Raw genomic sequence first — 24,305 nt, forward strand, 5'->3', positions numbered from 1 at the left:
GGTGTATTGGTATACCAGGACCCAGTGTAATATTTACCCTTGCTTTTTCACAGATAGGGTTATTGTTGTTTGAGTCCTTGGTGTGACTGTTATGTTACAATGGGATTGCAGTATAGATTCTGAGTGTCTTTTTTGCGAGGTTTTGTGTTAGTTCACAATGTGCCTGGCAGTGGAAGGTGTTTGTGCTGCTGTTACTGTGAGGTGACACCAGAATTTGAAAATATCTTTTAGTATGATGAGCTGTAAGGGAAACATCCAAGCTCCATTGTTTGGGGGAATTTCAGTGGATGCACAGAGTTACAGAACTGGAGGTGCAGGATTTATATTGACATTCTGTCCCTTCCTATAAATTCCAGACTTCACTCTCATAGCCTCATTCAACTAATTCTATATGGCTCTCAAATAATTATATAGTGTGAAACTGGCCAGCTTTTTAAAACTACGCAGAATACCCTTTGGACTTTTTTATTAACACCAAATATTCAAAAGCTGTGTTCATCCCATCAAGCTCATATATATCTCATTAAAGAGGTAAATTGAATAACACAATAACTTTGTTTTATTATTGTTACTCATAAATTATAACAATAACAATCTTGGAATATTATATATATTTAATATAAATGAAAGGTTGTGTCGTGAAACATTTTATTATGTATATATTTAAGGAAACATACATAAATTGTCAAAATACATTTCATTCGTTTAACCTTTAACCTCTGGTTTGCTAGTAGACTGAATTACTGTGTCCTGAAATTATGTTTGTCTAAAACGTGTGACACCAACATGAAAAGTTTGGAAAGCTCTGCATTAAACCATGTCTTTCTATATGTTTTGTGATTTTATTCTTTATAACAGTTTCCATGATTTTTCCCAGCACTGAAGTCAGGCTCACCGGTCTATAGTTTCCTGGATCTCCCCTGGAGCCCTTTTTAAATATCTGGGTTATATTGGCCACCTTCCAATCTTCAGGTACAACGGATGATTTTAATGATAGGTTACAAATTAATTGAAATAGGTCTGAAATTTCATTTTTTAGTTCTTTCAGAATCCTGGAGTGTATGTCATCTGGTTCAGGTGATTTACTACTCTTCAGTTTGTCAATCTGGCCTACCACACCTTACAGGTTCACTGTGATTTGGTTCAGTTCATCTGAATCATCACCCTTGATCAGTGATGGATATCTTTCATTCACACTTGGCACAGAATCTGAAGCTGCTGGGTTGCATTTATTTATTTAAAATCTTTTCTATAGTGTCGTTAAGTAGTATACCATCACAACAGTTTACAGTGAGGCACATATATACATCTTTGAAAGTTGTATAAATTAATTCAATCTATAGGAAGTGCCATTAAGTTCTGGTGACATAGTTCCATAATAAAGACTATTTGTATTTCTGCCAAGGTGAGAAAAACAGTTGTAGCAAAATGAAAGAAGAAATGTTTGCCTTCAGAGAAAATATACCTGCAACTGAGCAAATGATCAGAAGCCTGTTTGATGTCCCTTTAACCTCTGGAAAAATCTGGAGGTGAGGATTTATTCAGCAGAAAACACTGAATAAAAATTTTAACAAAAAAAAAATGGACACCTGACTAAGAACCAAGAAGGGAAAAAATAAAAATCTTGGCTGAGACAGAAGATGAAATTGTGAAAATACTGCAGAACCTACTAGAAAAAAAGCAATGAGTAGCTGCAGAACCTTAGCAGAGTGTCCAGACATGAGCAGAAATGATTTGGAAAGCTTCTTTCACTCAGAACCATGCACAGTCACATGACCTGCTTGTGTGACTGGTGAATCTACTTCTCTCCAGAGAAAATTGATTGATGATGATTAAAATAAAAGTATTTAATCAATATTTTATTTCAATTAGGAGTCGGCAATCATTTGGATATTTGTTCTTGCTAAGAGGGAGGATAATTTTGAAACCCCATGGGGGATTTTGCAATCCCACAGAAATTTTGTACCCACAGAACTTAAAGCTCATGGAGTTTCCCTTTGAAAATTTAGCCTGTGTGCACACTTGTACCATGCACTTTGCACCTGCAGTTTGTGTAAAATTCTAGGTTTTACACTCACAATTGGATATCATTTAGGGCATTGAGGCTTCTATGTACCACATTAGATTCAGCTCTTACCAGAAGACAGCACCAGTCTCAAACACATTCATTTTTTTAAAAATCTGTTCCCTGTACGTACCAGGATCAGTCCAGACAGTAGGGTTATGTCTCCCTTCCAGCAGGTGGAGTCAGAGGCCAAAGTTCTCAGCACCTCCCATATCCCAGGGTGCCTCCTGCGATCCTCCAGTATTCCTCTGACTCCAGCAGGTGAAGGAAGACATCCCCTGCGGTCCTGTTACTTTGGTCAGCTGAGTAAATTTACCTTTATTTGTAGTGAAGGGAGTTTTTTGTCCCTGGCTGATCTTTGACTAGATCTTCTTATGTTTAAAAAAAAAAAAAGAATTTAGAATTAATTTAAAGCTGTGTCCGTTGGCCTTGACACCTGGAAGACTTTTATTATTCCCGGGCAAAGAGGGGATTTACCGGTGGGCAGGTCCCTCCCCCTTTCAGTGCCAGAGAAGTTTATATGCCTCTGAAGGGAGCTTAGAGATTTTTTGCTGATTTCCAGGGAGGTTTCATTCCCCTGAAGAGAAAGCTCCATTAACTGTATAGCAGTTTAAAAAAAAACAAAACAAAAAAAACCTGTTAAGTTCAAGGCAAATTTCAATATTGGGAAGGACACAAGCAAAATTTATTTCAGGTTTTTTTTTTCTTTTTCCAGAGCTGCTTATTAATTTTTTTTGTTATGCCACGCGGTTACCACTGTTCTGCCTGTGGAGAGCCGGCAGCACTGCTCTCCAGAGTCAGTCTGTGCTTTCGCTGCATTTCTGGCGGCGAAGGGCCATCAGAGCTGACTCTTACTGGCAGAAAACGGGGCAGCGGCGGCTATTTTGAATTTAAACGACGATCGCGTTGGCTTGCGGTCGGCCGGAGGGGAGCACATTGAATGTTTATCACCTCCTATTTTAGCCCCAGAACACTCTAGTTTGAACGAAAATGATAGATTCTTGAGCATACCCAGATCAGTCCAGAGCAAAACTTTGGGCACTGCCATTGGTCAATGAACTCCCCAACCTTGATCTATCCACCCCCAATTTGGCCCTACTCTCTTGGCAAAACATTACGGAAGCAATAGCCAATAACATATGCCCCCGCACAACAAAGAATATTAACCCGGCTCAGAATAATAAACAACCGTGGTTCTCAAAGGAGCTCCGTTCAATAAAACAAGACCTCAGACAGAAAGAAAAGAAATGGCGGAAGACCCCGAACCCCAACTCTCTCGCTGCATATAAAACAGCCTTCCATTATTACAGAATTGCAACACTACGAACAAAAAGGGATTTTTGGCTTTTTTAGATCTGTCAGAAGCTTATCTACATATAACAATTCAAGAATCCCACCAGAGATATCTTCGTTTCATGGTATTGGGCAGTCACTATCAGTTTCGGGCTCTTCCATTCGGTCTAGCAACTGCGCCTCGAGTATTTACCAAGGTAATGGTGGTAGTTGCAGCAGCACTCAGACGAGAAGGGATATTGGTTCATCCCTATCTCGACGATTGGCTCATTCGAGCGAAGTCAAATACTCTTTGCAAACTAGCGATCCAAAAAGTTCTGCATCTTCTTCATATACTTTGTTGGGTAGTCAACTTCAAGAAAAGTCATCTAGTCCAGACACAAGTTTTGCAGTTTCTGGGTGCACGATTCGATACGGCTGTGGAAAAGGTTTTTCTTCCACAGGACCGGATGATCAAATTGATGTCTCAAGTCCGTCGCCTTTTGGATCTAAATTTACCCATGGTATGGGAATATTTACAGGTTCTTGGTTCTATGGCATCTACTCTGGACATGGTCCCCTGGGCTTTTGCACATCTAAGACCTTTGCAAAGGGCATTGCTTTCCAGGTGGGACCCCAAGTCAGAGGAGTTTCATCTTCTTCTACCCCTTCTGGAGCCGGCTTGGTCCAGTTTAAATTGGTGGTTGATACCGCGTCACTTGCAGGAAGGAATGGACCTGGAGCCTCCTCAGTGGATATTAGTGACAACGGATGCCAGCCTCACATTCGACACAAGGTCAGTGGACAGCTTCACAAGCCAAGTGGCCCATCAATCGTTTGGAAAGCAGAGCGGTACGACTAGCTCTCCACAGATTTCTACCACTTATTCAACATCAGTCGGTGAGGGTTCTCTCCGACAATGCCAAGACAGTAGCGTACATCAACAGACAAGGCGGCACGAAAAGTCGCTCTGTCGCCATAGAAGCAGACATGCTAATGACCTGGGCCGATTCTCATCTACGCCGGCTAGCTGCATCGCACATAGCAGGAGTAGACAATGTTCAAGAAGACTTCCTCAGAATCTAGATCCCGGAGAGTGGGAACTTTCCTGGGAGGCAATGAACATTCTCACTCAAAGGTGGGGGACACCCAGGCTAGATCTGATGGCTACCCGTGTCAATACGAAAGCGGCTCGGTTCTACAGTCGAAGGAGAGAACATGGAGGGGAAGGGGTGGATGCCTTGGTTCTACCTTGGCCCAAAGACATCCTTCTCTATGTGTTTCCACCATGGCCACTAATAGGAAAAGTCGTGAGACGATTAGAATACCACGAAGGTCCGGTGATTCTCGTTGCTCCAGAATGGCCTCGCAGACCATGGTATGCGGATCTCATCAACTTAGCAATCAACGGTCCAGTCCGCCTAGGCCACCTCAACAACTTCCTTAGACAGGGTCCAGTATATTTCGACCAGGCGTTTCACTTGCCCCTTTCATATGCCACTTTTGTGGCATATGAAAGGGGCAATTAAAAAAGAGAGGCTATCCAGACTCAGTCATCACCACCATGCTTAGTTCGAGAAAACCTAATTCTCTCACCTATGTTAGAGTATGGAAGGTATTTGATGCTTGGTGTAGTAAGTCCAGCTTGTCTCCGCGCAGAGCTACAGTCGTAGACATTTTGGCTTTCTTACAAGACGGTTTAAAAAAGGGTCTGGCTTATAATTCGCTCCGCGTCCAAGTTGCGGCAATTGGCTGTTTAAGAGGTAAGGAGAATGGTGTGTCTATTGCTATGCATCAGGATGTTGTCCGTTTTCTCAAAGGAGCCAAACATTTGAAACCACCAATCCGGGCTATCTGTCCATCGTGGAATCTGAATTTGGTTCTTCGTAGTCTTTGTGCTCCTCCTTTTGAACCCCTTAAGCGAATAACTTTGAAGGACTTAACGCTCAAGGCAGTGTTTCTCGTGTCAATTTGTTCTGCTCGGCGCATTTCAGAGATTCAGGCATTGTCTTGCCGCAAGCCTTTCTTACGAATTTCTGATTCAGGTATATCATTACATACAGTACCGTCCTTTTTGCCCAAAGTGGTTTCCTTGTTTCATATCAATCTGTTGAATTGCCAGCTTTCCCAGATTTGGCTAAATCTTCTTCTCAATCACGAGACTTAAAAAGACTTGATGTCCGCCGAGTACTTTTACGTTATTTAGAGATTACTAATGCCTTTCGTTTTTCGGACCACCTTTTTGTTCTATGGAGCGGTCCTAAAAAGGGCTATCAGGCTTCAAAAGCTACCATTGCACGGTGGTTGAAGGAAGCAATTGCTTCGGCATACATTTGTAACGGTCGTCCAGTTCCTGATGGTCTCAAGGTGCATTCGATACGTTCTCAGGCGGCGTCTTGGGCCGAGAGTCATTGTGTTTCACCTCAAGAAATTTGTAGAGCGGCGACTTTGAAATCTTTGCACACTTTTACCAAACATTATCGTTTAGACGTTCGTGCTCCAGACGTCGACTCTTTCAGTAGTAGTGTGCTGAAGGCGGGACTCTCCAGATCCCACCCCATTTAGGGCAGCTTTGGTACATCCCCCTACTGTCTGGACTGATCCTGGTACGTACAGTGAAAGGAAAATTAGTTCTTACCTGATAATTTTCATTCCTGTAGTACCAAGGATCAGTCCAGATGCCCGCCCAGTTTTTTTCCGGAGAGTCCACTATTGATTATTGTTTATTTCCTTTTTATATTTTTCCTATGCAATGATTTAAGAAGCTCTGAATATTGTTACATTATTTTTTTTCATGTTTTGTATCTGTTCTATTCATATATATAGTTGATTTAGTCATTGATTATCCTTCTTCATGAGTTTCTGCTTTGTTATTCAAAATACTGGAGGATCGCATATGCATATGGGAGGTGCTTAGAACTTTGGCCTCTGACTCCACCTGCTGGAAGGGAGACATAACCCTACTGTCTGGACTGATCCTTGGTACTACAGGAACGAAAATTATCAGGTAAGAACTAATTTTCCTTTAGCTTTGAAATGGTATCAACTATACCCAACTACTTTGTTGGTTTCATTTAATGTGAAACTTAGCCGGATTTATCATCCTAATAATGTAAAATGTTTTTACAATAAGTGCCTCAAATCAATAATTCTTTTTATTTTCAGAATGTAAAAAGGTACTTTATTAGTCAAATCCATTCAGCAAGGTTTAGGTGAGATTTATTCACCATGCTACCGCACGAGTTGAGCAAGTTAGAATGATTTAGGAATTTCCCCATTCAAGAGCTTTCATAAACTCTTCTTCCGTGAAAGACAACATCTTTGCAGATTCAATATGCATCTAAAAATTAATAAAAATTAGTTATTAGTAATCTGGATAAGTAGTAAAACCCCAAAAGGTCAATATTCTGCATCACTTAGCCAGATAAGTAAAAACTTATCCGGCTAAGTGGCGGCAGCTGGCCCTGTTTAGAGGCCACCACTTATCTGGATAAATGGTGAGTGGGAAATGGGAATTTAGATAAGTAGCGATATTCAAACTTATCCAGCTACGTTAACTGGATGACATGCTCAATAGCAGGTCTAAAGTTAGCTGGATAAGACTTATCTGGATAACTAATAATTTAGTCGGGAATATTCAGCAGCATATCCCCGAGTTAACTGGATAAGTCGTATCCAGCTCACTCACTTAGCCGAATATCTTTGATTATCAAGCCCAAAGCAATTTTGAAGCAGTTACATGTAAATAAGAAGTCAAGCTTTGTGATTGATCACATGTTGTAAGTACATTGGAAAATCCAGTAAAGTCATGTGATAAATTAGGTTTATCAAGTTGGCTCTGCAGGGGACAGCCTAATGACTCAGTGTTGAGTGTTGCCATGCAGTAAATTTGAGTTTGGGTCCTGCACTTGGCTTCATATTCTTCAGGCCAGTCCGAGTACAGAATGCTGCAGAGATAGCATTTACAGCTTCTGGGGGTAGAGGGACACCTAGTGGGGTGCATGCATACCAGGTTCCTGAGGAAGCCATGCTCTGTGGCTCTTGGATGAGAATAGTAACTGTGAAGAGTGAACTAGAAGAAGGGGAGAGAGCATTAAATGTGAGGGAAATCTCCAAGCAATTGCAAATGAGGGTTCATGGTGCCATATAGGCTAGTTCCAAATGAGGTCCAAGCTCAAAGGAATAGCAGAACACTGCTGGGCCTAAAGGAAAATAGGATCCACAGTATAGGAAAATGAGCTGATTAGATGGACCTTTAAAGGATGTCTCTTCCCTTAAATTCTATGTTTCTTTAGTAGTGTTTTTCAACCAGGGTTCTGCGAGTATCCCTAAAGGGTTTGCACAATTTTTCAGATCATTTGAAAATAATTACTCCTGGGGGAATTCCCTCCTCCCATCTTGTTCAGATGCCACCCAGAATAGCTGTTGCCTTCTGATACTAAATGGCTCTCAGTGCATTTGAGCCACACAGTACCCTAACTCGCATGCCAATTTTGTGACCTCATAAAAATTGTATGGGAGTCGAGCACCATGTGGCTAAAATGCAGTGCCAGAAGGCAACAGTTGTTCTAGGGCCAGTGGGCTGGTTCTTTGATTTGGTGAACTAGGCTGTCACCAACAGCACCAAAATTTAGACACCAGGGGCAACTAAAACCTCCAGATGCTACCTTCCCACTTTTAAGGCATGGTACCACAAGAAAGAAGGGAATGGATGCAGGGTAGATGTGGGGGATGGAAACAGAAAGAAAGCAGAGGGGATGGGAGGAGTTGTAGAGGGGATGGTAGGGTAAAAAGAGAGAGGTAATATGCTGGGCACTGCTGTTGTGCTGAGCAGAGAGTAAGGGGAGAAACAGGAGGATGCTGAGGGAGGAGAAGAAGAGGAGATTGGGCACAGTGGACAGGAGGCAAACGGAGGGGGATGCGAGGTGGATGCTGAGTGGAGAAAGAGAGGGTGATGCTGTGCCAAAGCTGCTGCCAAGATTGAAGGTTTGCCAAAAGTGCCTAATACCAGTGTACCTGCTGGAACAAGGTGAAGGAAGAGGGTGTTGCACACTGACTGGTGATGATGGAGGGAAGTGAGCAGTTGGCAACTGGATGATGAATTGGTGGTGAGAATGGCAGGAAACTGGCTATTAGGAGAGTGGGGAGAAGATGAACAGATTGTGAGGGGATTAGAATTCCACACAATTTCACAACATAGTAATGGGTTCCTTAACCAGAAAAATGTTGATAAAATGTTCTATAGTGTGCATATCTGTTTGGTACCAGACAAGGACAATTCAGTTGTTCTACACTCAGGTCTAATAAATAAAATAAATAATTATATGAACTGTTTTAGAATATTTTAATAGGGAACTAGGCTGTGCAATAATTTCAGTATCTTATACATGCCATGCATTATCAATCATGTCACATGATATATAATATAACCTGGAATGGATGTGACAGTTAAGATCCTTTCATAAAATGATGAATAGGTCTCTAAACATGTTTACCTTTTGTCTTTTCAAAATATCAATTAGCTTCAGCTGTTTCTTAAATCCCACCATTAATTCTCCTTTTTGTTTTTCTAGTTTCTTGTTTTCTATTTTTAATTCTTCTATTTTTTTGCGCTCTTGATTTGCTGTATCCTAGGAGGAGAAAAAAATAAATCTGTTTTTTTTACAGTCAAGAATGTCTTAAAATATATTTACAATAAGAATCAAAATGTGGATATGATATTTCACTTGAGATCAGAATTTGAGGTTCAACAGTTTAATTTTCTGGATTATCATCCTATGAAATTATACTTCCAATTCATGTGTGTGTTTTGACCTAAATCCTCCTATTAAGGTGGTAGAGAAAGGAGAAGCCCTTTTTATACGTCCGTTACATTATAAACATCTTTGCAGCTAAGTATTTTTGTCTATACAATTTTATACTATTTGAATTTTGGTTCAGTGTATTGCTTTTTATTAGAAACATTATTCAACAAAGAAATCCTGAGGTTCAAACTCAGCTATTGTGTGGCTTGACAATTTAGTAGGAAAAACCTTTCTGGCTAACTTAATATATTCAGCAGCACGGCCGTGCATCCGTAGTGTTAGCCATTCCCCATGTTCTTTTATATCCCTTGTTAACAATCCCCATATTTAAAATGTTTAATGTATTTGACAAAGGTAATGCATGAGTTCCTGCAAATTTTGTTTAAATGTAAACCGATGTGATATGTAAAATTGAACACCGGTATATAAAAATTAATAAATAAATAAATAAAATAAATAAATAACCCTAAAGTTAGCCAGATAACCTTATATGGCTAACTTGAATACAGATCTATGGGGATACCAAAGTTAGCCGAATAAATTATCTAGCTAACTTCGATATTCAATCTGGCTAACTCAGTTCCTCATTATGCCCATTTCTCTCCCACTCCTTAGCCGGCTAAGTGGCTGCCACTGATTGCGGCCGAATATATAAAACATGCCACTTAGCTGGATAAGTCAGAATTTATCTGGCTAATGGCGATGAACATTGGCTTCCCTCAAGTTTTATAAAAACTGGAATCCCACCAGTAAATTTTACAAGTAAATATCATAAAACTAGAAGTGCAAATAAATGATTCAATTAATCAATTTAACACACCAAAAACACAGGGAATAACTTTTCTATAGTTAACTTTTAGTTACACCAAACTACTGAATCATCTTCTCAGACTACTAAAAACTCTACAACATGGGGTAGATTGTATAAAGTTGCGCACACGCGTACTTTGTTCGCGCACCAGGCGCGAACAAGAGTACGCGGGATTTCAAGAGATATGCGCGTAACTGCGCATATCCATTAAAATCCGGGTTTGGCACGTGCAAGGCTGCCCAAAATCGGCAGCCTGCGCGCGCGCCAAGCAGCACAGCCTGCCTCCGTTCCCTCCGAAATCGGAGCAGCCTCGGAGGGAACTTTCCTTCGGCCTCCCCCCACCTTCCCCTCCCTAACCCACCCCCCAGGCCCTATCTACACCCCTTCCCCACCTTTGTCGCGAAAGTTACGCCTGCTCGAGGCAGGCGTAACTTGCGCGCGCCAGGACAGCGTACTATGTTCCAGTCCAGGGGCTGGTCCGGAGGCTGCGGCCATGCCCCCGGGCCGGAACCACGCCCCTGGCCCCGCCCCCGGATGATGCACCGGCCGCGTCATGCCCCCCGATGACGTGCCGGTCGCGACACGCCCCCCCCCCAGGAAAGCCCCAGGACTTACACGCGTCCCAGGGCTTTGCGCGCGCCAGAAGCCAATGCAAGATAGGCTCGGTGCGCGCAGGGGGGGTTTGGAGTAGGTTTTCGGGGGTTACATGCGTAACCCTCTGAAAATCTACCCCCATATGTGTAAACTAAAGCCAGGGCCAAATTTATGATTATGACTCCCACAGGCAGAGAACCAGGGGCAGGAAATTTTGCCCCCAGAAATAAGCGAGCAGCAGAAGTTTTGGGTGCCTTTAGAATTTGGCACCCTAGATATTGCCTATGCCTAAATCCACCCCTATATAAAGCATAACATTTCATAAACAGAAAAGAAAAATTGTGGTGCAGTGAGTCTGACGTCCAAGCCAGGCAAACTGGTAGAAACTATCTTAAAGAACATATAGGTAGGCATAGTTTAATGGGACAAAGCCAACTTGGATTTAGCCAGGGGAAGTCTTGCCTCACCAATCTGCTACTTTTTTTTTTGAGGGCATAAATAATCATGTGGCTAAAAATAAGTCAGTTGATACAGTGTATTTGGATTTCCAGGAAGCATTTGACAAAATTCCTTATGAGCGACTTTTTAGGAAATTCAAAAGTCATGGGATAGGGGACAGCATCCAATTATGGATTGCCAACTGATTAAAATATAGATCGCTTGAGGCCAGTGTTGGGACAGCCTGTTGCCTCTTGGTACCCCGTTTGGACACTGCAAAGGAGCCTTGAGGGCACAGGAACACTGTGCCTGGATGTCTCAATGCTCCAGGGTGCTTTGAGTAGAGGGCAACCCCGGCACTTGGCAGCACCAAGTTCATCCAAGACCAAAACACCTGTTGCCCGAGGGCTTCAGTAGCACTTGAGGGCTCTCAGGCCTCAAGGGAGAACAGAGCACTCAATGGTGATCCCAGTGCCTCATGGATGGTGCTCAACATAGTCGAGAGCTGCAACGAATGGCATCGCTGGCTAACACGCCTGATGGCCTCCATGGTGACCCTGCACCTCGATGGCATAGAGTGTGTCTATGGTATCGAGGCAGCTCTGCACTACGACGGCCTCGAGGCCATTCACCTTGATGGCGGCCATGGCATCGAGGCTACGCATCTCGAAAGGATCAAGGGCATCAATGGGATTGATGGCCATTTTGTTGTTTTTACTACGCAAACATATAAAACAGATAAACAGAAAATTAATTACAGAAAGAAAATGGATAGTTTTTGAAGGAACATAAAGGCATTGAAAATCTGGTTATATTCATACAGATGTGGACTTTTGCCTTTTTGAATTAGATTTGATGAGGGAACTATATTGATCCTCCTCTATCAGTATTTTTTCAATTTTGAGATAGTGTATTTCTTGGCTTACAGCTGGGCTATGCATAGAAATGAAGGGAATACTGTGATAATGTTATCAAAAAAACAGTTTTCTGTTCTTAGAAGATATTAATTAGTAAGAAAAATAACTAAATACTGCAGTTTTACTTTACCTTGTTGCATTGTTTCAGTTTATTCAGTTCTAGTTTATACCTTTCTACTTCTTCAAGAGCTCTGTTTAAGCGAACGTCTGTAGCACTTTGACTAGTTACAGCTTGTTTATGTGTTCTCTTTAGATTTTCCAATTCCTGCAATAAGCCAAAAAAAGAAGACAAAATAGTTCATTTAGTAGATATGTAAGTTTTGAGATTTTAGAGATTTTTTTGCAATATAAAAATGTCCATTTAAAAAAAGATGCTGCTAAAAATTTGATTTTCTATTTATATGGATGGCTTTATCGATCCCCTCTGGGGATAGGGAAATACCTACAGTACCTGAATGTAATCCGCTTTGAAGCGCTGAAAAAAGTGCAAAAAGCGGAATATAAAAATCTAAATAAATAAATAAATAAAAATAAATAAATCTTAAAGGTGGTGCTATTGTGATTATGAACCAGCAAGATTGTGTGAATGAAGCCTTCAGACAAATTTCGAATGATTCCAATTACAGACGTTTGGTTACAGATCCCACTAAAAGATTACAATCTATTATTTACAAAATTACAACATTAGCTTTGGAAGATGGTTTCCTTACCAAAAAGGAATTCACATTTTTTAATGTATCTTTTGCATGAATAACAGTGTTTTATGTTTTACCAAAACTAGACAAAACTCTAGTAAACCCTCCCGTACACTTGATCGTATCCACAAATGATTCTTTACTTGAAGCCCTATCCATGCATGTTGATTTTTTTTTTTGAGTATTTTTTTTTTAGATCCCTTCTTTTATTTGGGATACTACACACTTTGGGGTAGATTTTATAAATTTGCGCGAGTGCGAACAAAAGTACGCTGGATTTTATAAGATACACGCGTAGCCGCGCGTATCTTATAAAATCCGGGGTCGGCGCGCGCAAGGGGGTGCACATTTGTGCAACTTGGGCGCGCCGAGCCCGGCGCGTGCTGCCTAATCCCTCTGAGGCCGCTCCGAAATCGGAGCGGCCTCGGAGGGAACTTTCTTTCCACCCCCCCGCACCTTCCCCCCCCGACCCTATCTAAACCCCCACCTACCTTTGTTGGCAGATTTACGCCTGCTGAAAGCAGGCGTAAATCTGCGCGTGCCAGCGGGCTGCTGGTGCGCCATCACCTGACCCGGGGACTGGTCCGGAGGCCTCGACCACGCCCCCGGGCCGGTGCCACCCCGAACTGTCCCCTGACACGCCCCCTCCCCGTCCCTTTTACGAAGCCCTGGGACTTACGCGCATCCCGGGGCTGTGTGCGCGCCGGCGTCCTATGCAAAATAGGTGCGTGAGTGCTCTGCGCGCGTAAATCCGGCCAGATTTACGTGCGCAGGGCTTTTAAATTCCGGCCCATAGTGTTTTTACATTCACTTACACTTTGTTGATTTTCAAGTAGCACATATCAGCACTTAAATTGAAAAATTAAAGGAGGTTTTTCAGGCCTATGATAGAAAACAAAGCTAATGGTGTTTTTCACTATTGCTGGAAGCTGAGGTCTTTTCCTCCTCTTTTGGTGAAATTGAATTGTATAAGAGTATCTTCGTTAATGTTTCTGATTTTGTTTTTCTCACTGTTTCCTTTGTGTAATGATGTTTTTGTTTATTTTAAGTACTACAGACTTCATCTGGAAGAAGGATGCTAAATGGTCTGAAATTCTAATGGCAGCACCACTCCTAATAACGCTTTCTCTGCCGTGACATCAGGGTTAGCATGAGTAAAGATGCATATGTGACTTCAAGTTTAATGTTTTGATATACTGTATTAGAGATAAAAATGTTTCCATGACTAATTCTTATAATACCAACAAAAAACTGAAATATCTATCGCTAAATGTATGATATATGAACACTTCAAATTACTGTAATTGGCTACTTATAATATTTGTGTCATGATGTAAACCGTTGTGATCTTCACTCAGAACAACGGTATATAAATGGCTAAATAAATAAATAAATATATGTCTGTATGAGAGATACATTTTAGTTGGTTGAATTTTAGTTTCTCAAGCTGACTTAAGCTGGAAGCAGTGCACACTCCTGAAGGAATTCTGTACAACAGAACTGGTGCAGAATTCCCCTCCCCTAAGCAGAATTTCATTGGTTGCTACCTGGCAGAAAACAGAACAAGAATAGTGGCTGTAGCTTCTGCCCATGAAGAATTGGAAAGAGATGGTGGTGTCATTGACCTGTGAAGGGAAGGGGTAGGCAGGAAGGAGATAGCAGTTTGGAAAGAGGCTGATGAGGATGAAGGAAGGACAGATGCACTGCTGTATGATGTATTACAGTCGATTGAGTGAATTCTGTACCAAAAAATATTTAACATTCTGCAGCTTAGAGTAATAACTTTTCTGTACTATAGCTAAAAGTATTACTTATGGACAGTCATTAGTTCCAAGGAGTAAGCACATCAATTCCGATTCTCCATAGACAAGCAGGGCTGAATTAGCCATGACAAGTGGGTGACATTCAGTAGTGTTGGACAGACCCATCTCTCTAGCTCAATAAAGTTTTACTATTGAGCATGCATGGGAGTTCCTGCATGCCCACTGTCTTATAAGCCTCTCAGTCATCTATCTGCAAGGCCATTGATGCTCACCATCTTTTGGTGCAAGGCCTCTTGGATCTCTCTGTCCAGTTTGTACTTGAAAACTGATGATCCCAACATTGCAAGGGAATTAGGAGAAGCCACATCTTCCTGGGTTACTTGAAGAAATAAGTGGATGGAATCTGAACCCCTGGAAGCTACTGCATTTCTTGAGAATGATGAAAGGATAAGTAGTCCTCTCTATAGGAATACTCTGGGGGATTCAAGCAGCAGCGCTCCTGGCATTGTGCACTGATAGGAAGGGAAAATTGGTTTCTTGCTTGCTTATTTTCTTTTCTTTAGTCCTACCAGACTAGCCTGGATGGATGGGGTTTTCTCCCATACCAGCAGATGGAGATACCACTAGATCTCCATCTGCCACCACCACCTTACCAGCCTTAACCTGGTGCTAAATACTGCTAAGACAGAACTCCTGCTTATCACTCCTGAAAATAGTCAACACTTACAACAATTGCACGCTACCACCCAAATCACTCATGCTAGAGACCTCGGAGTTATGATTGACAATCATCTGAGCTTGAAGAAGTTTATAAATTATACTACAAAGGAATGCTTCTATAAGTTACAGGTGCTCAAAAAACTCAAGCCTCTTCTATATCACCATGACTTCAGATCAGTACTCCAAGCAATCCTGTTCTCTAAGGTCGATTATTGTAATTCGATCCTGCAAGGTCTACAGCCGCTACATTAAAACCTCTGCAACTGCTCCAAAATGCGGCAGCGAGAATTTTGACTAACACTAAGCGAAGAGATCACATCACACCAATACTAAAATACCTACCTTGGCTTCCAGTTAACTTTAGAATACTCCACAAATCTCTCACCATCATCCACAAAAGCATCTACCACCAGACCCCCCCTAGACCTGCTTCACCCTCTCAAATTACATTCTTCAGCTAGATCTTTAAGAGATGCTTATAAGGGATCCCTACATGTTCCCCCGATCAAATTGGTACACAGATTAAACATCAGAGACTTGTTATTGTTAAGGAGCTATTGTTCTATGTAAACCGAGTTGATTTGATCTGTATCAAGAAAGTCGGCATATAAAAACCCCTAAATAAATAAATAAATAAATAAATAAATAAATAAATAAATAAATAGATACATAAGTTAGTGTGCCACCTGCAGATGCTCAGTATTCCTCTAACAAAGCAAAAAGCAAACTCCCCACATGAGCAGGGTAATTAAAAAAAAAAAAAATAATCGATGAACCTCAACATGCAAGCATTCCCTTTATAAAGAGGGCACAACCATTGCCAAACAAAAGCAATTGCCATATCATACTCTGCATATGAAACTACACCCGCAGTAGAGCAGTCTTCAGTCATAAGGGATGGGATTCTGGACTGGACTGGTAAGACTGAAAAAAAGAAAATTCCCTGTACGTACCAGGATCAGTCCAGACTGCTGGGTTGTGTCTCCCTTCCAGCAGAGGGAGTCAGAGAAAAAAAAACTGAAAAGGCACCCCTCTTAACCTGATGTGCCACCTGCGATCCCCCAGTATTTTCTCTGACTCAGCAGAAGGGTTGACAGAACCTTCGGTCCTGATTTTTCAATTTCTTTAAAATTAGTTACATCTTTTTTTTTTTTTTTTTTACAGAGTTCTAAGGCTCTGGATGATTTAGTTAACAGCTTTGGCAACAGCAAGTTGGTTGTATTAAAAAAAAAAAAAAAGCTCAGTGCGGTTTTATTTTCCCAGGCTTTTCACTCAGCAGCGGTAGAGGTAAGGCAGGGGGGCTGGCAGCTCTAAAAGCCTTGTTCCCAGAGGTCTGTCTATCTCTGGAGGGAGATTAACCGGTGGGCCGGTCCCTCCCCTCAGCGCCCCGAGACGAGTTTCCTCGGGTGCTGCAGCGTTCCCAGAGCTCCGGAAGGCCACGAGTCGTCAGAGCTCCGGGATGCCACGAGGGCTATAGTGCTCAGCATGTGGGGAGGCGGGGAGGCAGTGGGCACACCCCGGATGATTACCACCAGAGGTAATCATCCGGGGTGATTTTGGGCTCATTTTGCCTCGAGGCGCGGAACGGCGATCCGATTTCTCCTCCCAGTCTGAATCCCGTTCGAACGATCTGGGGCCCACCCCCTCGGGGAGCCCGGTCCTCCCCCCCACCTATCGGATCCCTTAAAGGGCCAGTCAGTTTTTTCTTCAAAATTTATTTTACTTATGCATAGGGCTTTTTTGGAGGTGGAAGCTCATCAGCAGGATGAGCAGCCCCCTCCCGCGAAGATTGCGCGGCAGGACATGTCTCTGGATGCCCTTTCGGCCCCTGGGGGGCTCCGATCCTGCTCCCTTGGGATCTTTTCTGGATCCTCTCCTCCAAAACCTAGATGGGAGTGTTGAGTCCGCTCCAGTAGAGGGGGACGACCCCTGGGTTTCTCGGCTGTTTCGCCGGGAGGAGTTGGATCCCTTGATCCCGTGACCTGGAGGAAATGGAAGTGGAGGCACCAGTCCCCAGTTTGGAGCCAGTTAAGGGGAAACCAGTACTTTCGGGGCTGCGTGCCCTGCCCCAAACTTTTCCTTTCCACCCAATGCTTAAGCAGTTGGTCACTTGGGAGTGGGAATCTCCAGACGCGACCCTGCGTGTGGGATGGGCGATGGACAAACTCTAACCTTTACCAGAGGAAGCCTTGGATATCCTCAGGATTCCCAAGGTGAACGTGTCAGTTACTGCGGTCACCAAGCGGACCACCATTCCTGTTACAGGAGCGACGGCTCTTAAGGACTTACAGGATAGGCGGCTAGAAGTCCTCCTCAAGCGCATTTTTGAGGTGTCAGCGCTCTGAGTTAGAGCGGCGGTCTGCAGTAGCCTCATGCAGCGAGCGACCCTCGGGTGGGTCCAGCAAATGCTCACATCACAGGTGTTACTGCCAGAGGAAGCAGATCAGGCGAATAGGATAGAGTCCGAGGTAGCTTACACAGCGGATGCATTATATGATCTGTTGCAGGCATCTTCACGCAACATGGCCACTGCAGTTTTGGCTAGATGGCTTCTCTGGCTCCGGAACTGGTCCGCGGACGTTTCTTCCAAAACTCAGTTGGGCAATCTTCCTTTTAAGGGAAAATTGTTGTTTGGGGAGGAACTTGACACCCTTATTAAGTCTCTTGGGGAGAATAAGGTGTATAAAATTGCCAGAAGACAATCCTAAGTCTTCCAGGCCCTTTGGGTCAGCGCGTTACCGTTTCCAAGGACAGCGCAGATTTTGGCAGTTGCAGCCGCCCGCTTTTCCCGCCCGACAACAGACTTAGAGGGCTCAGTCTTGGCCTACTTCCTTTCGTAGTCGGAGGTCATTGCGGGAGGGAGGCTCTCAAGGGGCCACCGAAGGTAAGCAGTCCCAATGAAGGTGTTCTGACCCTCTCCCCGGTTCCAGTGGTGGGAGGTCGTCTCTCACTGTTTCTCGAGGAGTGGGTCAGGATCACATCGGACCAGTGGGTCCTCAATATCATCTCGGACAAATGCAAAGGTGCCCCGGTTTTTCAATCGTTGGAGAGACCACGGGTCGGAAGGAGTGGATGCTCTTGTTCTTCCATGGCCTCGCGGTGCACTACTGTATGTGTTTCCGCCTTGGCCACTAGTGGGCAAGATCGTGCATTGGATAGAGAACCACCTGGGGTCTGTCATTCTGGTAGCCCCAGAGTGGCCCCAAAGGCCGTGGTTTGCGGATCTGATCTCGTTGGTGATAGACGGTCCGGTGCGTCTCACCCACCTTCCGAATCTTCTTCAACAAGGTCCAGTATTTTTAGATCGAGCGGATCGCTTTTGTCTAGCGGCTTATGAGAGGAGGCAATTGAGGAAGAGGGGATATTCGGATTCGGTTATTTCTACCCTCTTGCAAGCATGGAAATCGTCCACGTCGTTGGCCTATATTCGTGTTTGGAGAGTTTTCGACTCTTGGTGCCAAGGTTTGAACGTCCCCCTGCGTCTGGCTTTGGTGGCACACATCCTATCCTTCCTGCAGGAGGGACTGAAAAAAGGTCTAGCTTGCAGTTCTCTCCGGGTGCAGGTCGCGGCACTGGGTTGCCTGCAGGGCAAGATTGATGGCTTTTTGCTGGCAGCTCATCCAGATGTGTCCCGTTTTTTGAAGGTGGCCAAGGATTTGCGCCCACCGGTATGACAAATTTGTCCTGCCTGGAGCTTGAATTTAGTTCTTAAGGACTTATGTGGTCTTCCTTTTGAGCCCCTCCGGTGGGCTACGTTGAAGGATTTGATACAAGACTGTTTTTTTGGTAGCCATTACCTCCGCACGCCGAATTTTCATAGCTTCAAGCTTTGTCGTGTCGGGATCCGTATCTTCGTATTTCGGATTCCGGAGTTTCGCTGCGGACCGCTCCCTCCTTCTTGCCCAAGGTGGTACCGGCTTTTCATGTCAATCAGATGGTAGAGTTACCGGCCTTCCCGAATTTGGATCCGACTTCTGCGACGGATAAGGATCTGCATAAGTTGGATGTGCGCCAGATTCTCCTTCTCTATCTAGAGGTGACCAATGCTTTTCGATTATCGGATCATTTGTTTGTCTTATTGACTGGTCCTAGACGGGGACACAAGGCATCCAAAGCTACGATTGCTAGGTGGTTGAAGGAGGCCATTTCCTCCACTTATCTTTGCGCTGGGCGGGCCATACCAGAAGGCTTGAAAGCGCACTCTACCAGGTCTCAAGTGGCCTCTTGGGCGGAGAGAGCCAGTCGGTCTCGCCGCAGGAGATTTGTAGAGCAGCCACTTGGAAATCCTTGCATACTTTTGCGAAATTTTATCGTGTGGACGTCCGGGATCCGGAGGGCGACTGTTTTGGCAGCAGTGTTCTTCGTGCGGGACTCTCCAGATCCCACCCCAATTAGGGCAGCTCTGGTACATCCCATCGGTCTGGACTGATCCTGGTAGGTACAGGGAAAGGAAAATTGGTTCTTACCTGCTAATTTTCGTTCCTGTAGTACCAAGGATCAGTCCAGATGCCTGCCCTTGGGTTTTTTGGAGAGTCCGTTTTTTCTGTATGTTTTCTTCCTTCTTCTTACCTCGGCAGAGTTCTTTACAGGCATGGGAAGGAATCTTCTTGATTGATATGTTATGCGGCGGTACGGTTTGTTTCTTTTACTGCGAGTATTGTTGTAGCCACTGGTTGTTATGTTTGGGGATTTGTTCTTCTTTATTGGTTATTCTGCTTTGATGATATATATACTGAGGGATCGCAGGTGGCACACCAGGTTAAGAGGGGTGCCTTTTCAGTTTTTTTTCTCTGACTCCCTCTGCTGGAAGGGAGACACAACCCAGCGGTCTGGACTGATCCTTGGTACTACAGGAACGAAAATTAGCAGGTAAGAACCAATTTTCTTTTAGCAAGTATGAAATCAATTTTCCCTTTCTTATCGTCCACCACACCTTTCTCTCCTAAGCAACAAACTCCTGGCCCTCAAGCCCCACACCACGGATTAGACAGCTGTTCAATTCAGAGTCTCTGAATGCCACTCCCTACTTCCCTTTTCACCGTTCAGCCCCTTGCTCCATCTCCTATTTTTTTTTTCTTTTTTAAGTTCTTAAAGGAACATTATTTCTAAAGAGAAAGTAGCAAATCAAAGAAACCAATACTTCCCTGAAAGAAGGCAGGAATTTTTTTTTGGTGAATGAAGTGATGGAGACGTATTCTCTTCATAATGGTGGCTATTCATATATTTTCCCTTAATGTTAAGGGACTTACACCCTGAAAACATAACCTTCTATCTCAGGAGTTAGCTCATTATAAAGCTTCTTTGGTTTTGGTCCAGGAAACCCATCTGAGGAAAAGGCACGAGCATGTTTTATCATTTAAGGATTTTACACATAAGTACTTGGCAGCAAGCTTTAAAGGGGGGAAATATGCGGGAGTGGGAATACTAATTTCACAACACTTTACCCATGAGATGATATTTCAGTTTGCAGATCCTCTGGGCAGGTTCTTACTCGGGAAACTACAGGTGGGTAGTGAAATATTTAATATTGTTAATATATATGCTCCTAATCTTGACCAGTTATCATTTGAAAGCATTGGAAAAATGTTGTTGTCTCATGTGGAGGGGATGCTGATTTTGGGAGGGGATTTCAATTTTACTAGAACACCAATTTTGGATAACTCATCGTGCTATTAAAACTCTGAAGGGAATGAGGAAACTTTCCTCTTTGATGGAAAAAATGGATATATGGAGGCAGCGTTATCCCAACTCTATAACTTACTCTTTTTATTCCTCTCCACATGGGACATATTCTCATATCAATTATTTCTTAGTAGATAAAACCTTATAGAACAGGATAATGGATGCTAGGATTGGCAATATTACTTGGTCTGATCATGCACCCATTTGGATAGATTTACACATCAAAATAAATCACATCGGACAATGTCTCAGGTGTTTAAATGACAGTTTATTAAAAGATGAGATATTCTGTCGGACTTTGGGTGCTCAATTACATGAGTATTTTCATCTGAATACTTCTACTTCGGTCCCCCTGGGGATGGTTTGGGAATGTTCTAAGGCTGTAGTGATGGGTATTCTGATCCCCCATGCCTCCCATAAAAGAAAAAAAAAGAAAGAGAGAAATTGAGGACTAGTCTACTGACTAGAATTACAAAGCTCTCCCGCAGTTTTCCAGAAGCTATCTGCAGCTCAGAATGAGTTAAATTAACTGGATTCTGATTTAATGCTACACAACTTGAGTTGACTAAACAGGCATACTCTGAAGGGGCCAACAAGGCAGGTTGGCATTTAGCTTGGAGGCTGAAGGCTGTATACTCCCAAGGTTTTATTGCTAAACTTGAGAATGTGCAGGCTGAAATGGTTACCACAACTTCAGCCATTAGGAGTTGCTTTTCGATGTTTTATTCTCATCTATATGGCAAAGATGAGGGTATAAGAGATGAGTCTATAGATTGTTATCTTGAGTCATTGCCTCTGCCCTTACTTTCTAGTGAACAGCAACAGTATTTAGATAGCTCAGAAGTAATACAGGTTATCAAATTGCTTAAATCAGGAAAATCTCTGGGCTTGGATGGCTTCTCGGACAGCTATTATAAACGGTTTTCTCACATTTAAGCAGTTCCTCTATCAAATTTGTTTAACTATATAAGGGAGGGGAGATCTTTTCCAGCTAGATCCAACATAGCCAGAATCACAGTTACAGCTAAACCGGGATGGGATTCCTCTCTATGTGGGTCATATAGACAGATTTCTCTTATTAGTGGAGAGGCTGAATTGGGTTATTTTTGGTTTACTTCATGCTGATCAAGTTGGCTTCATTCCCAATTGCATGGCAGCAGATAATGTCCGTAAAATTGAAGACATCCTTTGGTGAGTTAAACAAGAGAACATCCTTTCCATATAATTATCCATCAATGCTGAAAAAGCATTTGATATGGTGCCCTGGTCTTTTCTATTTAAGATGCTGTAAAGAAATGCATTTTGGGCCTTATTTTATGGGATGAATTAGGTAACTTTACAAATCTCCAAAGGCCTATGTTAGTGAACAGAGGCTATGAGGAAAGCTTTGGCGTAGGGAGAGGTACATCACAGGGAGGTCTGCTATTTCCGCTTCTTTTTGCTTTATTCTTACATAGAAACATAGAAATGACGGCAGAAGAAGACCAAACGGCCCATCCAGTCTGTCCAGCAAGCTTCACACATTTTTTTCTCATACTTATCTGTTTCTCTTAGCTTTTTGGTTCTATTTCCCTTCCACCCCCGCCATTAATGTAGAGAGCAGTGATGGAGCTGCATCCGAGTGAAATATCAAGCTTGATTAGTTAGGGGTAGTAACCGCCGCAATAAGCAAGCTACACCCATGCTTATTTGTTTTACCCAGACTATGTTATTCAGCCCTTATTGGTTGTTTTTCTTCTCCCCTGCTGTTGAAGCAGAGAGCTATGCTGGATATGCGTGAACTATTAGTTTTACTTCTCCCCTGCCGTTGAAGCAGGGAGCTATGCTGGATATGCGTGAACTATTAGTTTTACTTCTCCCCTGCCGTTGAAGCAGGGAGCTATGCTGGATATGCGTGAAGTATTAGTTTTACTTCTCCCCTGCCGTTGAAGCAGGTAGCTATGCTGGATACGCGTGAAGTATTAGTTTTACTTCTCCCCTGCCGTTGAAGCAGGGAGCTATGCTGGATACGCGTGAAGTATTAGTTTTACTTCTCCCCTGCCGTTGAAGCAGAGAGCTATGCTGGATACGCGTGAAGTATCAGTTTTTCTTCTCCCCTGCCGTTGAAGCAGAGAGCTATGCTGGATATGCGTGAAGTATTAGTTTTTCTTCTCCCCTGCCGTTGAAGCAGAGAGCTATGCTGGATATGCATTGAAAGTGAAGTATCAGGCTTATTTGGTTTGGGGTAGTAACCGCCGTAACAAGCCAGCTACTCCCTGCTTTGTGAGTGCAAATCCTTTTTTCCACATTTCCTCTTGCTGTTGAAGCTTAGAGCGATGTTGGAGTCACAGTAACCATGTGTATGTTTATTGAATAAGGGTATTATCTCCAGGCAGTAGCCGTCATTCTGGCGAGCCACTCACTCTTCATTGACGGCCTCTTGACTTTATGGATCCACAGTGTTTATCCCACGCCCCTTTGAAGTCCTTCACAGTTCTGGTCTTCACTACTTCCTCCGGAAGGGCATTCCAGGCATCCACCACCCTCTCCGTGAAGAAATACTTCCTGACATTGGTTCTGAATCTTCCTCCCTGGAGCTTCAAATCGTGACCCCTGGTTTTGCTGATTTTTTTCCTACGGAAAAGGTTTGTCGTTGTCTTTGGATCATTAAAACCTTTCAAGTATCTGAAAGTCTGTATCATATCACCTCTGCTCCTCCTTTCCTCCAGGGTGTACATATTTAGATTCTTCAATCTCTCCTCATAAGTCATTCGATAAAGACCTTCCACCTTTTTGGTCGCCCTTCTCTGGACCGCCTCCATCTTATCTTGTCTCTGTCTCTTTGGAGATACGTCTCCAGAACTGAACACAATACTCCAGGTGAGGTCTCACCAAGGACCTGTACAAGGGGATAATCACTTCCCTTTTCTTACTCGATATTCCTCTCTCTATGCAGCCCAGCATTCTTCTGGCTTTAGCTATCGCCTTATCACATTGTTTTGCCGACTTCAGATCATTAGACACCATCACCCCAAGGTCTCTCTCCTGCTCCGTGCACATCAGCCTTTCTCCCCCCATCGAATACAGTTCATTTGGATTTCCACTCCCCTTTATTCTTGGAACCCTTTGTCACTAAAGTGTGACTATCCTCAAAGATCAAAGGGTACAATTTGGTGACCTACATTTAAAATTATCTCTATTCGCTGATGACATCCTGTTTACTCTGACAATCCATGTACCTCGTTGGAGGGGATAGTACATGAAATAGATCAGTTTAGCGCGGTTTCAGGTTTTAAAAAAGAAAAGGGAAGTGATTATTCCCTTGTACAGGTCCTTGGTGAGGCCTCACCTGGAGTACTGTGTTCAGTTCTGGAGACCGTATCTTCAAAAAGACAAAGACAAGATGGAGGCGGTACAGAGAAGGGCGACCAGGAAGGTGGAGGATCTTCATCGGATGACGTACGAGGAGAGATTGAAGAATCTAAATATGTACACCCTGGAGGAAAGGAGGAGCAGAGGTGATATGATACAGACTTTCAGATACTTGAAAGGTGTTAATGATCAA

General features: G+C 43.2%; 1 protein-coding gene and 1 long non-coding RNA gene across 3 annotated transcripts in view; one reads left to right on the plus strand and one right to left on the minus strand.

The window, feature by feature from the left end:
• The first annotated feature begins 2,320 nt into the window (after nucleotides 1-2,320).
• Nucleotides 2,321-13,889, plus strand: LOC115075023. The gene is made up of 3 exons (XR_003852400.1): nucleotides 2,321-2,362; nucleotides 12,155-12,214; nucleotides 13,646-13,889. It is a non-coding gene; the product is annotated as an uncharacterized LOC115075023 (long non-coding RNA).
• TEX9 (testis expressed 9) overlaps nucleotides 6,475-24,305 on the minus strand; it is an 82,116-nt gene continuing 64,285 nt past the window's right edge. For both annotated transcript variants that reach the window (XM_029575112.1, XM_029575111.1), the window contains 3 exons: nucleotides 12,032-12,166; nucleotides 8,833-8,967; nucleotides 6,475-6,677 (listed from right to left, as the gene is read on the minus strand). In XM_029575112.1, the coding sequence (XP_029430972.1) occupies nucleotides 6,600-6,677; nucleotides 8,833-8,967; nucleotides 12,032-12,166 (348 nt within the window). In that variant the 3' untranslated portion in view covers nucleotides 6,475-6,599. The remainder of the gene's footprint in view (nucleotides 6,678-8,832; nucleotides 8,968-12,031; nucleotides 12,167-24,305) is intronic.

Source organism: Rhinatrema bivittatum, chromosome 13 (genome assembly GCF_901001135.1).
Source record: "Rhinatrema bivittatum chromosome 13, aRhiBiv1.1, whole genome shotgun sequence".
Classification (NCBI taxonomy): domain Eukaryota; kingdom Metazoa; phylum Chordata; class Amphibia; order Gymnophiona; family Rhinatrematidae; genus Rhinatrema; species Rhinatrema bivittatum.